This window comes from Lepidochelys kempii, chromosome 6 (assembly GCF_965140265.1).
Source record: "Lepidochelys kempii isolate rLepKem1 chromosome 6, rLepKem1.hap2, whole genome shotgun sequence".
Lineage (NCBI taxonomy): Eukaryota > Metazoa > Chordata > Testudines > Cheloniidae > Lepidochelys > Lepidochelys kempii.
Window position 1 is genome coordinate 34,210,894 of NC_133261.1, and position 14,615 is coordinate 34,225,508.

The 14,615-nt window shown below is 41.4% G+C and overlaps 1 protein-coding gene across 9 annotated transcripts in view; it reads right to left on the reverse strand.

The window, feature by feature from the left end:
* Window positions 1-6,871: 6,871 nt before the first annotated feature.
* The window catches only part of LMO1 (LIM domain only 1), an 81,458-nt gene continuing 73,714 nt past the window's right edge, over window positions 6,872-14,615 (reverse strand). For all 9 annotated transcript variants that reach the window (XM_073350637.1, XM_073350632.1, XM_073350631.1 and 6 more), the window contains 2 exons: window positions 11,651-11,776; window positions 6,872-7,294 (listed from right to left, as the gene is read on the reverse strand). In XM_073350637.1, the coding sequence (XP_073206738.1) occupies window positions 7,189-7,294; window positions 11,651-11,776 (232 nt within the window). In that variant the 3' untranslated portion in view covers window positions 6,872-7,188. The remainder of the gene's footprint in view (window positions 7,295-11,650; window positions 11,777-14,615) is intronic.

Consider the following 14,615-nt stretch of genomic DNA (forward strand, 5'->3'; position numbering starts at 1 on the left):
TCCTTTGCCCATAGATAAACCTCAGAAAATCCTGATGCACAAGATAAAGAATAGCATGAAAGCACTATATAAATGCTTCAGGAATCTGTTGATATTAGAAATGTCTGCTGTTGTGCCCATATGTCTACTTATTTCCATATTAAAGACATTTACTGTATACGTTTACCACAAGGGAAAACTACTGTCTACAATTCAGCTATATTACTGGAAGTGCAGTACTGTATTTGTATGTGTCTGAATCTTACATTTCCAGGATGTGTACAGATCTGCATTTTATAGCTCTTATCTTTGAAAGACTCCTCCAATCTGTGTTTCACTCCCAGCCAATTAGTGAATATGCCTCATTAGGATCACTCTGTTTATATGAAACTTGCTACAGCCCCAGAGAAGATGCATTCTCTGCACTGTTCTCAGCAAAGTTAATGATGGTTATGGCACAAGGGGGGGGGGGAACACATTTTATAACTGAATGAAACAGGGTTGAGATGCAAATACAGCATTTCTTGTAAGGTAAATTAAGCTAACAACAAGGTAACAAACTGCTGTTAATATTAGATTAACTTGTTTGGCAAGGTATGAAATCAGGAGAGCTGGATTGTCGATAGCCACGTGTTCAATAAAGCTAATGTAGCTCAGGAAAGTAGAGCATCCATCTGAAATACAGAGGTTAAAAAAATAAAATAGATTAGAGAGAGAGAGCCAGAACCAGCACAATTATACCAGTGTTAAAGACACATTTAAAGGACTCAAGTTTTTGTTTTTATTTCAAAATCAAACTGAGTCACTACCAGCTATTAGACCAGGAAAAAACAAAACACCCCAGATTTTTTACATTTGGAATCTAGAGCCTAAATGCCACATTGATCTAAGAATAAGTAGGCAAATGGCAAATAGTTCAGAAGTTAAAGCAAGGTGCATATGTTTTTCAGCAGCACCGTGCTGTAGTAATTCTGCTAGACTTTGAGTAAGAATCATTAAGACTCAAGCAGAAGGGTCATAGACAGTAGCATTCTGAATGCACGGATTGAGACAAAAGCTGAAATGTCAAACTTCATGCCAGTGGTCACTAAACAGATTAAGCCACGGTTATCTTGAGCAGTAAAAAAGGCTAGCTGCTAATACTAAATGATTAGAGTCTAAAATGCCATTTACTCTGGTGTGATTCCTCAAATGAATATTTATACCAAGTGATGACTAACACACCATCAAAAGAATTTCATGTTCTGTTCATCAGAGTGTCAGTGATTATTCAACAGCAGGTCTGTGCTTCAGCACTTGTTTCTATTAAGCAAATTTGCAGTGTTCAGACAAAAATTCATGATTGCATTTTCCTTCTGGATTTTTTAAGAAATCACATTCTAGTCCATCATAAGAATGTGGGTCACAGCGGGTGGGCCTTGTCCAATACATAGATATGGAAGTGGTTATACAGGCATTGAGCAATTTCTCTACTGTATTTTATATGAAACTGGTGGACATTTGCTGCACTGTATTCAAAAGGAGCAACCACAATGCATGCACCGCTTCTCTCTTATTTGCCCAGCAACTCACAACTCTGCATGCAATACACAAATCTGGGCAAGCCAGGAAAAAAATAGAAATCATTCAGTCCAGGAAGCGTCTTATTAGGCATCCAGAATCAAATTTACAGTCAGTCACTTCGCAGGGGCAAAATAATAATCCTGACTATTAAGCATTAAATCAACTATTCCTACATTTACTGAAGTGGTTAACCACAATTTTTAATGAAACTGACACCTGATAACATATACAATGTTATGCCCATGGTAGGGTACGGTAAGTCATTGGAAACCTTGATGATCAGAAATGTATTAACCTACACCACCATTCCTGCAGCCCCATTGTCTCTCTTCTAAATGCAATTGCCTCCAGGCTTCTCATAATGACATTAATACCACTTTGCAATCTATGACACCTACCATCCAAGGACCTCAAAGTGCCTCACTAGCATTGTTGCATTAATCCACATTGTTCTATAATGATATAGCCATTATCTGCGTTTTAAGATAAGCCTAAGGAAAGTGAGGCACAGGGGCCAAGTGACTTGCCTAAGTTCTTACAGGAAGTCAGTGACAGCACTGGGAATAGGACCCAGCTCTCATGAATCAGTCCTGGCTTTCACCACAAGAACATTTTTCCTTCACTAGGTGATAGGATTTCAGAATCTGGCACGCACACACAAATGTATTTTGCCTCATCACTAATGTTGAAGTTTAGGACCTATCACAGTCAAGGATTTGTGAAAAAATTAGAAGATGTAAGACCACCCCCATCAAGGAAAAGCAATATAGAGGAGTCAAGAGTGTAACAGAGCAGAGTTCAGCCCTGTGTTTTTGGTGTATACGATACCTGGAAAAATACCCCGGTGAGAAGTGAAGCTTGGCTGAAGACAACATGCCAAAACTGAACTGACATACTTCTACCAGGAGCTGGCAACAGGTGTTTCCCCCTTCTCCACTGGTTGAACACTAACTACTTGGGGACTTTTTGGCAGGCATCTATCTGCAATGATGCCTACAAAAATCCTGACAATGGTTCGGCAGCTGGCAGGCTGTGACTCTATTTAACAGGGTAACCAGTATTGTCTGATTGTTGTATCCACCTGCTGTCTCCTCTTAGACTTTGATCCTAAACACCTCTGTGCAGGGACTGTCCTGTGTTTGTATAGCACTTGCAAAGGGTCTCCAAAGGAACCCTAGGTGCTACCATTATACAAGTAAATAAAATAATGTAAGCTATGCAGAAAGCAAGCCACCAGAATTTTGGTTTTGCGCCATTTCCGCTCTGCGTGGAAGTTTTCTAACGTTTGCAGAAGTTTTTGCAATAGCATGTAACAGTTCATGTAATTGGAGATTATCCTTTCTACTGAGGGATCCTCTTTAACAGTTCAAAAAAGAGGCGGGCTGAAAATGGGCGCTTGGAACTTCTTGCTCCCTAAACCTACTTCACTCTTTTGGAGGGTGGCTGGTACAAGGACATCATGGAACATGCTATTCAAGACTGCCCAAGATGGTTTTCTCTGTTTCCATGGTTATTTTCCTCCCCCACTGGGACTGGAGAGGATAGAGCCAAGGAGACTGAACTAGGGAAGGGAACAGGAAAGTAGGCCAAAAGAAACAGAGAAGAGTGCTGTGGATGCATGATGACAATCTTTTTCTTTCATTAACCTTGAATGATTTCTGCAAAGCAAAAATAAATAAATAAAATCATTAAGCTTTGTTAGCAAGTAGAGCTGGCTTTAGACAGCCCAGTCATGTCCACATTAAAGAGTGCCTCATTAGGAAAGCTACACAGTTATCTTCAATCAAGCTTTCCAACCCCCTTTATGTACTATTCTTTCATAATATGATACTCGGAATTCTGAACACTGCTCCAGCTGAATTTGCACTCAAATGGTCTAGACTCAAGAAATCTGCTTCAGAACAACTAAGGTCAGAGCCACTAAGGTCTACTGCTATGTATTTCCTTTGGTTCTTGCTTTTGGCCAGCCTGAACAGGGCAAGATGAGAAACTGCTAATGCGTTTTTACCCATTCAGTGTATTTTTTTGTGCCCAACCAAGGACGAGAAACAAAATATCTTTTTGGTACTTCCCCTTGAAACCAGGAATTGAAGAGGTACTCAAAAAGGTTAGCACACTTAACTTCAAAGCTTCAAAACTCAATTGTGGTATTAGAATGTGTTGACCAGTCCCCAACTACAGATGGTCTAATCTTTTCTTTCTAGTCCTACATGTCCTACTTATGACTATTAGCTTTTTTACCTACCATTAAAACCATAGAATATCAGGGTTGAAAGGGACTTCAGGAGGTCATCTAGTCCAACCCCCTGCTCAAAGCAGGGCCAATCCCCAATTTTTGCCCTGATCCCTAAATGGCCCCCTCAAGGATTGAACTCTCAACCCTGGGTTTAGCAGGCCAATGCTTAAACCACTGAGCTATCTCTGCCCCCAAATATTTTTATGTTTCTGTCCACTTTACTTCTATCCCAGATTGCTCTTCTGGCCAGCATGTTGCAATTTGTAACCATTTAGACCATTAGGCCATTACAATCTACATCAAATCTAAGCCATTCATCAGTCTGTGGCCTGTTTTTTCCAGATCCTTTTGGATTTCCTCTTTATCTCACATTAGCCTGTCTGCCATTCTCATGATTCCTGCTGATTTCCATCGGTTGTGCCCTGCACCCTGTGCCACTGAATGAGATTATGCCAAAAAATGCATCGGAGATATTACATATGCCAACTTCTCTCTCTTTCTCCATCTCCTGCTACCCTCTGACATCACTTACCAAGTCACTTTAAAAAAAAAAAAGATAAATAACACTTTTTCTTTACATTAAAGGAAAGAACTTCAGTGTCAGTACACCTTAGGAAAATTTAATCTGTGCCTAGACAGTTCTGAATAGTAGCAACAGCAAATTGTAATGTTCCTTCTATACCTTAAGGGTGTGTGAGCACTCTGTCAGAGCATGTGATTCAGTAGAAAAATGTTCGTGTGTCCAGAGAGAATTTTCTTCTGTTTGTATGCCTATTGTTGAGGCTACATGAAACAAGAGCCATCCCAGATGTGCCTCAACACAAAAGATAACTCCCCGATATTCTCAGCCTAAGGAAGCAGACAGGTGGCTCAATCACACAAAAGAAACCTGCCTATACAGACCACACAGCCATTTTATAAATCCAAGCTTCTTAAGAATCACTTCTCCACAAGCTACTGGATAGATTTCTCCCCTCTATACTATGCACTAATACTTCAACCTCATTGTCAATACGGCATATGAATGGGTAATAGAACTGGTTGGTGGCCAATATGTCTTGGCAAATCTTTTGAAGATAATTTCTTCCAGTGAAAAGAAGGATAAAAATTAAGTGATATGATCTTGAAAGAGCATTTCTTAGACATCAAAAAGTAAGTATCAGTTCTCTAAAGAGATTCTTTAAACTGACACCAAAACACTTCTTTCAAACCTTAAATAAGCCCGATAGGGGAGCTAACAAATCTGGCTTTCCTATCATCGGTGTGGGATGACACCCCTATCATCCCAAATGTAACCATTTTAAACTATGGAAGGAAATCATGGCTATGGAGATGTCAATTTTTCCCTTGAATTTAGAGCCTGTGAAATGTGGTGGAACGACAGTACTGGGTATCCGCAAAAACAAAAGGAAGACTTGTGGCACCTTAGATGAAGTGAGCTGTAGCTCACGAAAGCTCATGCTCAAATAAATTCGTTAGTTTCTAAGGTGCCACAAGTACTCCTTTTCTTTTTGCGGATACAGACTTACACGGCTGCTACTCTGAGTACTGGGTATGGTAACCGACTTAGATCAAGAGAACAAATACAGTTTGAGTAATGAAAAATAAAGCTTCTCCTATACGGTCACAAGCAGCCTCAACCATGAGCTTATTTGATAATCTTCTTAGCACTAGAGGCTATTTAATCCATGTCCGTTCGTTCCCCCCCGATGAAATTGCTAAAAGGAACCAATTGGTATTAACTGGAGGAGTCACCTATTGAAAAGATGCCTGACAATCAGAGAGACAGAATGGAGACCAAACTCCTCATTTTCCATGGCCATCCTGATCCTGAAATATCTACCTCGGTGTTCAAGAGAAGGAATGCTCAAGATACACTATGAGGTATGTTAGCTCATTAGCGATACCTCAGTGCTTCTCTTACATCTCTGGTGCTCTGCTGTTATTTTTTTTAGTTTGCTCAGCTTGAGTTCTGGATGTACTGTGAAACAAACAGTTAAAGAAAAGAGATATGAGAGACCAAGATAAAACTGTATATAGTATTTGTAATGCAGAGGAAACAAGCGATACGAGATTCAAGATCAGTAGCCGGCTATTAATTCATGCTGGGGAAAAAATTGAAACAAAGCAACAAAAAAGCAGGGAGACATAATACAGAGAATTGAAGTAATTGTTTACCAGTGCTGGCTGCAATGTATAAAAGTGATGTTGGTTGTACGTAAAATTGTTTGGTGCAGTCTCGTACCCTGCGCATGAATTGTGTAACACTGAAAATTGCACAAAGTAGAGTAACAAACATTCTGGAGCTTTATCGGAGTCTTTTTAAATGACCTAGATTAACTGGAATCTGACAGCTTGTTGTGTGGGAGGTCAAAACAACTGGCAAATGACAAGCAAAGAGATCTGTAAAACAGGTGATGTGGGTTCAATACCAGGCTTCATTCGAAGTCTCTGGCATCAGCTGTTTTGGTGCCTGACACTTGGAAAACTGATGCTCTGTATAAGAGAATTAAGCCATGCCAAAGCCCTGAAATGAATATTCTGATCAGTAACTGGCCACCTGTTGACAAGGCTAGATAGATTCTATTCATTAGGGTCCATACTGAGGAGATACTGTATTAGCTGGTCAATAGGGTTCTTGGTCATAACATTGCTCTGTCTGAACTGATGTGCTTTCACTTAAAAGAGGCCTGTGTCCACAGATACCGTTCATGGTGAACAATTAAAGAAGTTGTTTACCACAGAACTCATGGGGATTGACTAGCGATGCAGTGAAGATTCCCCAGCCATCACCCACACAGCGCGCATTTACTCCTTTTCTACACGATAGTAATTGTGGAGATGCAACATGACATGGTTCAAATGGAGAGGTTTAATTTCAGAGCAGCACTTCCTCCCCCAACTCTCGTCTGTTTGTATAGTAGTTTAAACTTGTGCCCATTAATTTATTTCATGCAGCTTCCAGGGATCTGTGTATTGTTTTCTTAAAAAAATATTTGGTCAGAATCAAATACAGGAAACACAAGCCCCGACTGTATTACGAATAAACCACAACTTAAAATGACCAGGAAACATTCATAATTTTTAATTCACACCAGTAATAAAATTGCATTACATTTTTCATAAAATAAATGTTCCAGTTTATATACAGAAAACAGACTGTACAGAGCCCTCCCCCAGACCCCAAAAAACTCACAAACATACAGGCAATGCAGTGCTCAGCTAAGCAGGCACAACTGTACATCTAAATTTGTAACTGCTTTGTGTTGGGGCGGGAAAAAAGTACTACAATGTATATAGTCCTTTCTGGACCAAGAATTAAAAAAATATTGCAGGCAAGCTGACAGACGCCCCTCACTGCTTGTGCGGCTGAACGTCCATCCCACAGTGCTTCAGCAAAGCAGGGTTTGTTATTGAACTTGGGACTCAAAACTTCCATTCAGCTGCCCTTCCTCATAGTCCATCTGACACAAGATCATGTTGTTCTTCAGGAAAAATTTGTCTCCCACGCAAAATCTGAAACGTTAAAAAATAAAAAAGGTCACATGTCTAAATGTTAGCTGGCACTAACCAGGTGGCAGTACGCTGAGGAAAAGATGACAGAGGATTAAGTCTAGAGGTAGTGGGTGCCCAGACGGAAAGGAAAAGTTATCTTCATTATGAACTATGCTTCCCAGATTGGAATTTAGGGAGGCAGGATACAGCGGATAGGGCACTCGACTAGGAACCAGGCAACCAGAGTTCTATTTCTGGCCCTGCCACTGACCTCTAAGAGACCCAAGTCACTTCACCACGCTGTTTCCCTCTCCTACCCTTTGTCTGTGTTGTCTATTTAGACTCTAAGCTTTTTGGCGCAGAGGCTCTCTCATACTATGCATTTGAACAGTGCCTAGCACAAGGGGCCCTGATCTCTGTTGAAGCCTATAGATACTACTGTAATAATAATCCAACAGGAAAAGTGATGGAATATATCCCCAAATAGACATGAACTTTCAGAATTTACTGAAACCAGGAAGCAAACAGGGTATGTTACACAAAATGTTTGAAATGTTCTATGGTATTCAAATTTCCAGGTGAGGCAGTGTTTACACTAATTTACAGGCACCGAATGGCTATTAAGTCCTTCCTCACCCCCTTATGTACAGTGCTGAACAATAAATAGAAGTTTCTTGATGGATGGCTAGACTCAGTTAACCTTTATCTTCATGGAATGGAGCGTAAAGTTCTCTGTCTACCATGTAAATTGTTCTGTTTGTATTAAAGTTGACAGAGAGACTTGTGATATTTAACAATCTTATTTGATCATTAAGGTCAAAAACGTTGCACACAATACCTGAAAGGTACAGTTTGACAGCCACTAACCTCCTCACACCTCCTGTTTGCTATAGATGTGAAAGTTAATCTACAATTTTAGGATAATACAGTGCTCTTCATTGGTCTCCCATTCAAGGGCAGAGTCTGACTTAGCACGTGCCAATGGCATAACAAAGCAGGACATAGGCAAGACGGCCTCAGTGTCTTAAGCCAGTCCCACTACTTCAGGGCTGGTACAGGCAAAGCTGGTTGTGATGCGGATGGCCAGTTCTGAAAGGGAGATATATATGGTGCACACATGCCCAGCCAGCCAGGAACTGGCAGATATGAACTTTAAAGAGGCAAAAACATCTAGGAGTTTGAGGGAGAAATATAGGCTCTACACAACATGAAGCCCATGGAAAGAGGACAACTTTTCCTCAGCAGTGTCATGAAGCCTTGAAAACATGCCCCTACTATGCATGGTTGTACAAGGGAAATTCTCTAGTCCTGGTCTGAAATATGTTCTAGGCCTGTGATTGTCAGTGGGTAGCTAGAGACTGTAAGCCTGCTGTCAGGCTGGATAGTTTGAGTTATAAGAGGAGTGTTCATCTGTATGAGACCTACCACATCCAAGCCCCTCTAGCACCTCATACAAGTTTTCCCCTAATGGATACCTATACGTCAGCTGATGCCTTGCTTAATTTGGCAGTTGGGTATGGCGAAACCTGTGGCTTCTACAATGCCCTTAATTAGTATGGTTCATTGTGTGATTTAGCTCAGCACCCAGAGTCTCCTCTCCTAGCCTGCACCTGAAGCCCTCTTTATAGTAGTCTGAAATTCAGCGAGCTAACTTTTAACTTGTAATCCTGAAAAGAAACAAAAGCTGCTTCTTTAAGAGGAGACTCCAGTTAAAGCAGCATTGCACATATTCTCCTGAAAGTCACAGCCTCACCAATGGGTTTGCTGACTATACAAAGTCTGTTAGCTAACATTTTCCAGACTGCAACTTAAGACACAGCTGCTGACTTTCTGCTACTTAATGTTACTTAAACTGTGACCATAAAACCCAAGGAGCAGGAAAACAAAACAAAGTCACACCACCAGCACAAATGCAGTACAGTCAACAGCTGCCTCTTGCCAAATCTAGCTGGGGTCTAGAGCAGCAGCGGGAGAGCTGGAAAGCGATTCGTAGGGTGTGGTAGAGCGTGGTTCTTTGAAAAATCAGGAAAAAACAGGCATTGTGGGGTCCCACATTTGTCTCTCACAATGTGCTCAATTTACAAGACAAAGATGTTTTTCTCCAACTGCCAGCCCGGAAAACTCACCATGGACCCAGCAGGAAGCGGAGTGCTTTCCTTCTCATGCGCAACTACCAATCAAGCTTTAGCAGGCCCGCGTCACACCTAAAGCGTTTTACACCTGGGCAAATCCAGCAGTTTTCTGGAGGTTAATGTGCGAGGAGAAAGGAACCCAGCCTTTGCACGGCGTGTGCCGAACTGTTAGAAAACTCCTATCTTACTGAGCGAGTTTCATCAGAAATCAGAGAGACACAAACACTGAACCCAGGATGCCATTTGTATAAAGTGACTTTCAGAACAGAACCCAACACGAGAAAAAGGCAGGTGAACGGCGTGAAACATCTTAGAGTACTGATGAGTCAGCAGAGTACAGTGGTAAAAAGAAGATTTAGTAGTTAGGCAACAGCTACTTACCCTTAAAAAATGCAACATGAGTGAGGCCCAAGATACATTTTAGGAATCAGAGTGTTTCTGATGTCTGTTGGAGACGACAGCAGATGGAAATATTTCATACCTAACACTATTAAATAATGTATCATTTTGCCTTTTAAACCCCCCCCACTGTGCTAAGAATGGAGCCTGGGACTCTGAAAAAGAATGGGGTAATACCAATGGATCCCAAAAAACCTACCCTGAGGACTTTGCCTGTGAGAGGCTGCTCACTATTATGAGTTTCGTCTCTGACTGGGGAGGGAGGTGCTGAATTCCTGCTAGCGCAGTCACAAAATGAATAGGTCTTCCAATGCTTTCCGGATAGCAATACGGTATATCATATTATTAATATGAAGGTATAGCATATTAAATAATAAGGTATAGCACGTTAAAGACAGAATTAGAAATAAGACTACGCACCAAAACACTGGGAAATACAGTTTGTCTGCAAGAAACTACGCTCCCTGTCCAACACACCAACCACTAGATGTCACTATAACCTCAGTGGAATAACCCTATTAAACTGGGGACAGCTTGATTTATTGCAGCTGTCAGTATTAATAGGAAGGCATTCTACCCCCAAACAAATAATACCAGCTTTGTGTTTGATACAGTGCCTTCAATTAAAGCCACCCAAACTACATACCATGTGTCTGATTCTCCTCATACATGCACTGGTGGGAGTTGGGTGCAACTCCACAGACTTCAACCAAGTTATACTGATATAAAACAAGCGTGAGAGGAAAGTCAGTCCCTGTATTTTGATATGTTCTCACAAATCTAACATGAAAGCTAGAAAGGAGGTGTGAGCATATGCATGTGTGTAAATATCACACACACACACACACAACCCCATATTGACAAATTCCAGAGTAATTGAATGTGATGTATCTTATTTTTAAGTAAAATATCAAGTATGTTAACTTGGCTTTGAGGTAACATGCTTTTCTCCCATTCAGTTTACTCACTCTTCTTTTCTTCCTCTTTTAAAACATGTCCCTTCACAAATAATTTCTGGTTCAACCAGCAGCCTAAGCAAGGAGGGGGAAGTTTTAAGAACGAACACATGCTTCAAAAAGGGAAACTATGCTGCATTTAATGCACTCAGCTTCCAAGAGGAGAGCTCAATCTTCCGACAACTACACCAAATCAAGAGAAAAGCATGCCCTAAAATCTTTGCACAACCCTCCTCCCACAATTCAGTCTTTTATAGACACCAATGAGTCAGGCTGACTCCGTATGTCCTTTCATTGTACACTTTGATATATATTTTTCTGTGCATCTTCCAGTCAGGTACGGTACAGCCCCATTTAAAATTACCCCACAAGCAGGCCCTGTTGCTTTTGCAGGAAACTGAAGAAAGCACTTCGCAGTCTCCAAAAGGGCTTACCTAGAATATATTTCTCCTTCGTACCCTCCTCACTTCTGAGATGGTCAGAAGTCTGATTTAAGTAACTGTAAGTTAGAAATACTTGTGCAAGAGAGGGTCCTATCTCTGTCTATGGGTGTTCAGCAAACAGGTTAGATGCTGAAAGATCTCAGAAGCTGTTCATTCAGTTGCATTACAACTATTTCAGAACAGCTGTCTGCTGCTTACAGTGCCTGGATCTGCAGTCCTCCCCCTGCAACCCCAATTCCTACCGGCTCCACCAGGCCCACATCCTCGAAAAGGTTGCAGGACAGACCCAGTCTATGTAGGCAACTACAAATAAGACAACTCAGCCAGCGCTAGCAGCTTCTTGGCCCCAGAGAGGTGGCAAAGATCAAGCAGATTTCCTTGGTCCGTTGGCAAAAATAAAAAAATAGTTTGTGGGGTTTTTTATTTCTGTAATAACTGTGTCCTCACCTCTGGTTGCAGAGTTGGCAGGCAAAGCAGTCCAAATGGTAAACATTATCTCTGGCCCTCATCACCATCTCAAAGGCAGGGATCAGTTTACTGCAGGCAGCGCAATTCCCGGTGGTACCAAAGAGCCTGCCAAAGAAGCACAATCATTAGAAGCCATTTTAATTAAATGGTGGAAGCACTAATTAAGTGTAATTAGCAGTATCAAATACTGTATTGCACCAATAGGAGTTGCACTATCCATTTCGGTGACCAACCAGTGTGCAGGAACTTGGGATAAAACTGCCTGGTGAGCAAATGCCGATTGTCGAGATGAAACTTCACTTGGCTTGTGAGCCTTGGGCTAATTTACTATCTAATGGAGAAAAGCATTAAAGACACTTACAGTGCTATTCTGGGGCTCTCACAATTTCAGTCAAAACAAAAACTATTTGCAGGGTTTGTTCTCTGAACATCTTGCTTCCTTCCCCACCCCACGCAGCACCCATTTGCTCTTCATTGTTGCCTTATGGAGGAATCCAAGCTGATGATAATGAGCCAGTTATAATGGGTGAAACGCAGAAGACTCATTAACTTTGCCAACTCTGGCAGGCAAAGCTGCAGCTGGAGAAAAGTCTAACTTACCTCCTGTTTTAAAGAAACACACTTATCTAAAGACAACTGGCAATAATGTTTTACAAAGCCACTTCATACATTATGCTATGACCTCCACCCTCCTCGACCTTCCTGGGAACCAGCTAAACTTCTTACATTGAGGCACAAATACTACAGTCAACAGTTCACTTCAGTTCCCCAGTCCTCGAGGATAACCCTTCTGCACTGGAAGCTTTGCCACTGTTATGGTTTTTGCCATCTCCCTTCCCAGATGTCTGCTGCTCTTACAGCTCCCACAGGGAAACTAATCAAGAGCTACGACATCATCCCCTGCAGCCCTCAGACAAGTCCCGGAAGACCCATGAGCCAGTGCCACTCCCTGATGACAGGCCCGACAGCACTTCTCAATTAGAGCTATAGGAACCAGTTGGGGATGCATGCAACAAACCAAAGATCTCAATCTTAAACTGTGAATAGTCAATATACACTTACTTTGTTTAAGAGAATGCATGTGATTGAATTGTTCTCAGACCTATGTGGAAGGCACCTTCTTTCAGCTGATTGTTAGTTCGGTGTGCATGTACCGAAGCTGGATCTTGCTAATGCCAGTACTTGCTAGTTCCACCAGTACAAAGAGGCAAAAAGCATAGAGAGAACCGCTTGTAGTCTGGCAGAGGAACAGCTAGGTCTGATTTCTCAGCCCACAATTTGCTGAACCAGTCAATGCTACTGATCACTGGACAGTAATAACTGAAGTGTGATAAGATCTTCAAGATAACCCTTTTGCTCTCAGGCTTCTTAGCAATCATGTGAGCTTGTTTTTGGCATATTAAAGTCTTACTTCTTGTGTCAGATGTTAAAAGAGACACCTATTCCTTTTCTGTTATTCTTGGCTTGAAGGCCACTGGACTGTTTTCGTTGGGAGGAGACTAGACATTTGTGTTGGACACTTAACCAAAAAAAAAAGGCTGTGGTACAATGGGCAAAACAGAAATAGTACCAGACGCACAGCGATGTAAAATGTAAACACTCTTGCCCTCAGACTTCACCACATTAGGGCTGGAGAGCCTGTTCCACAATACACCGAGCAAAATGGCAAAGAGTTTAAATAAATCTTACAAACGAACACAACGCAAATGGCAACATATTCGGCAAGGGCAGGATGGTGGCCTGCTCTTATGATAGCAGGCGAGCCAGCCCTTCACTTTCCTGCATGGGCTGCCCACATCATGGGTTAGTGTAGGAGATAGAGAAGCAGCCTTCAGAGGGCTGCTGCTCCCAGTCCTAAAGAGGTGGTCAGGGACACTGCAAGAAAGGGCATGTTTTATTATGGACCAGTAGCAGGGTGTGGTGCCAGCAGAAGCTCACAGTTCCCTCCCTGGAATGCTCCTGGGCCAGCATAGCTACAATGCCCTGGTATTCTGGATGGGGTGCCAATTTATAATCTAGCCCCAAATTTGTATTTTCTGATTCATAGTCATTTTACTTGGCAAAACAAAAGTGTCGCTATCACTCCTTGATGTAACCATCTTCCATCGTATAAATAGAATACCCTTAGTACAGTAGCAGCAGTCATTAGTTTCAATTTCTCTAGTTGATAGAGAACTAGCAGATTAGGAGAACAATGACGTCTGCATTTTTAGAACATCCAAATCACAGCAAATGTTAAAAAAATGACTTAAACTAAAACAAAACCCAAGCAAAGCCGCCCAATATATTAGGTAAGAACAACAGTGGAAGTTAATCCTGAATTTGTTCTGTGCACAATGCCACTATTCTTGTGAGCGTAAAATATCCATTATTCATTATCACAGTTGTGCAGAGCTCAATCTAGATTAAATAAAATAAAGGGGCCCCAGACAGAGTTATTTGCATTGTTAAATGGGCATTTTTCTCCACCCTTCAAATAGGATGTTTCTCTACATGGAAATGATGGGGAAGTTTGGGCAGATGTTCAATTAACTGTTTAAACAGTTAGCTTAAGAAACATGAAGATTGTATTTGGCATTGGATTCACCTGTCTCTTTTCAGGGGTTGGGGAGTAAACCAAGTGTTAAACAGCTTTTACTGTTTGCATAAGAGCTGCAGTTTATGTTTTGTCCAGCTGAAATTATGTTGCCTTTTAATGTCTACATAAATGTAGCTCCCAGTTTTTCAGTGTGCTAATCTTGTTCTCTTCCATTAAGTCCCCATCTCCCTTCCCTAACATATGAACATTTCACACACATTCAAGCACTTTCAAATTTTAATCACTTTTCCGGGAACAATTTAAAGCTCTATATAGTCACTAAAATTCTCAAGTATGCCTAACGTGTAGCTCAAAGATCACAGGCTTTTTGCTGTTGGAAGAAGAGCAGATTGAGGCAAAGAAGAG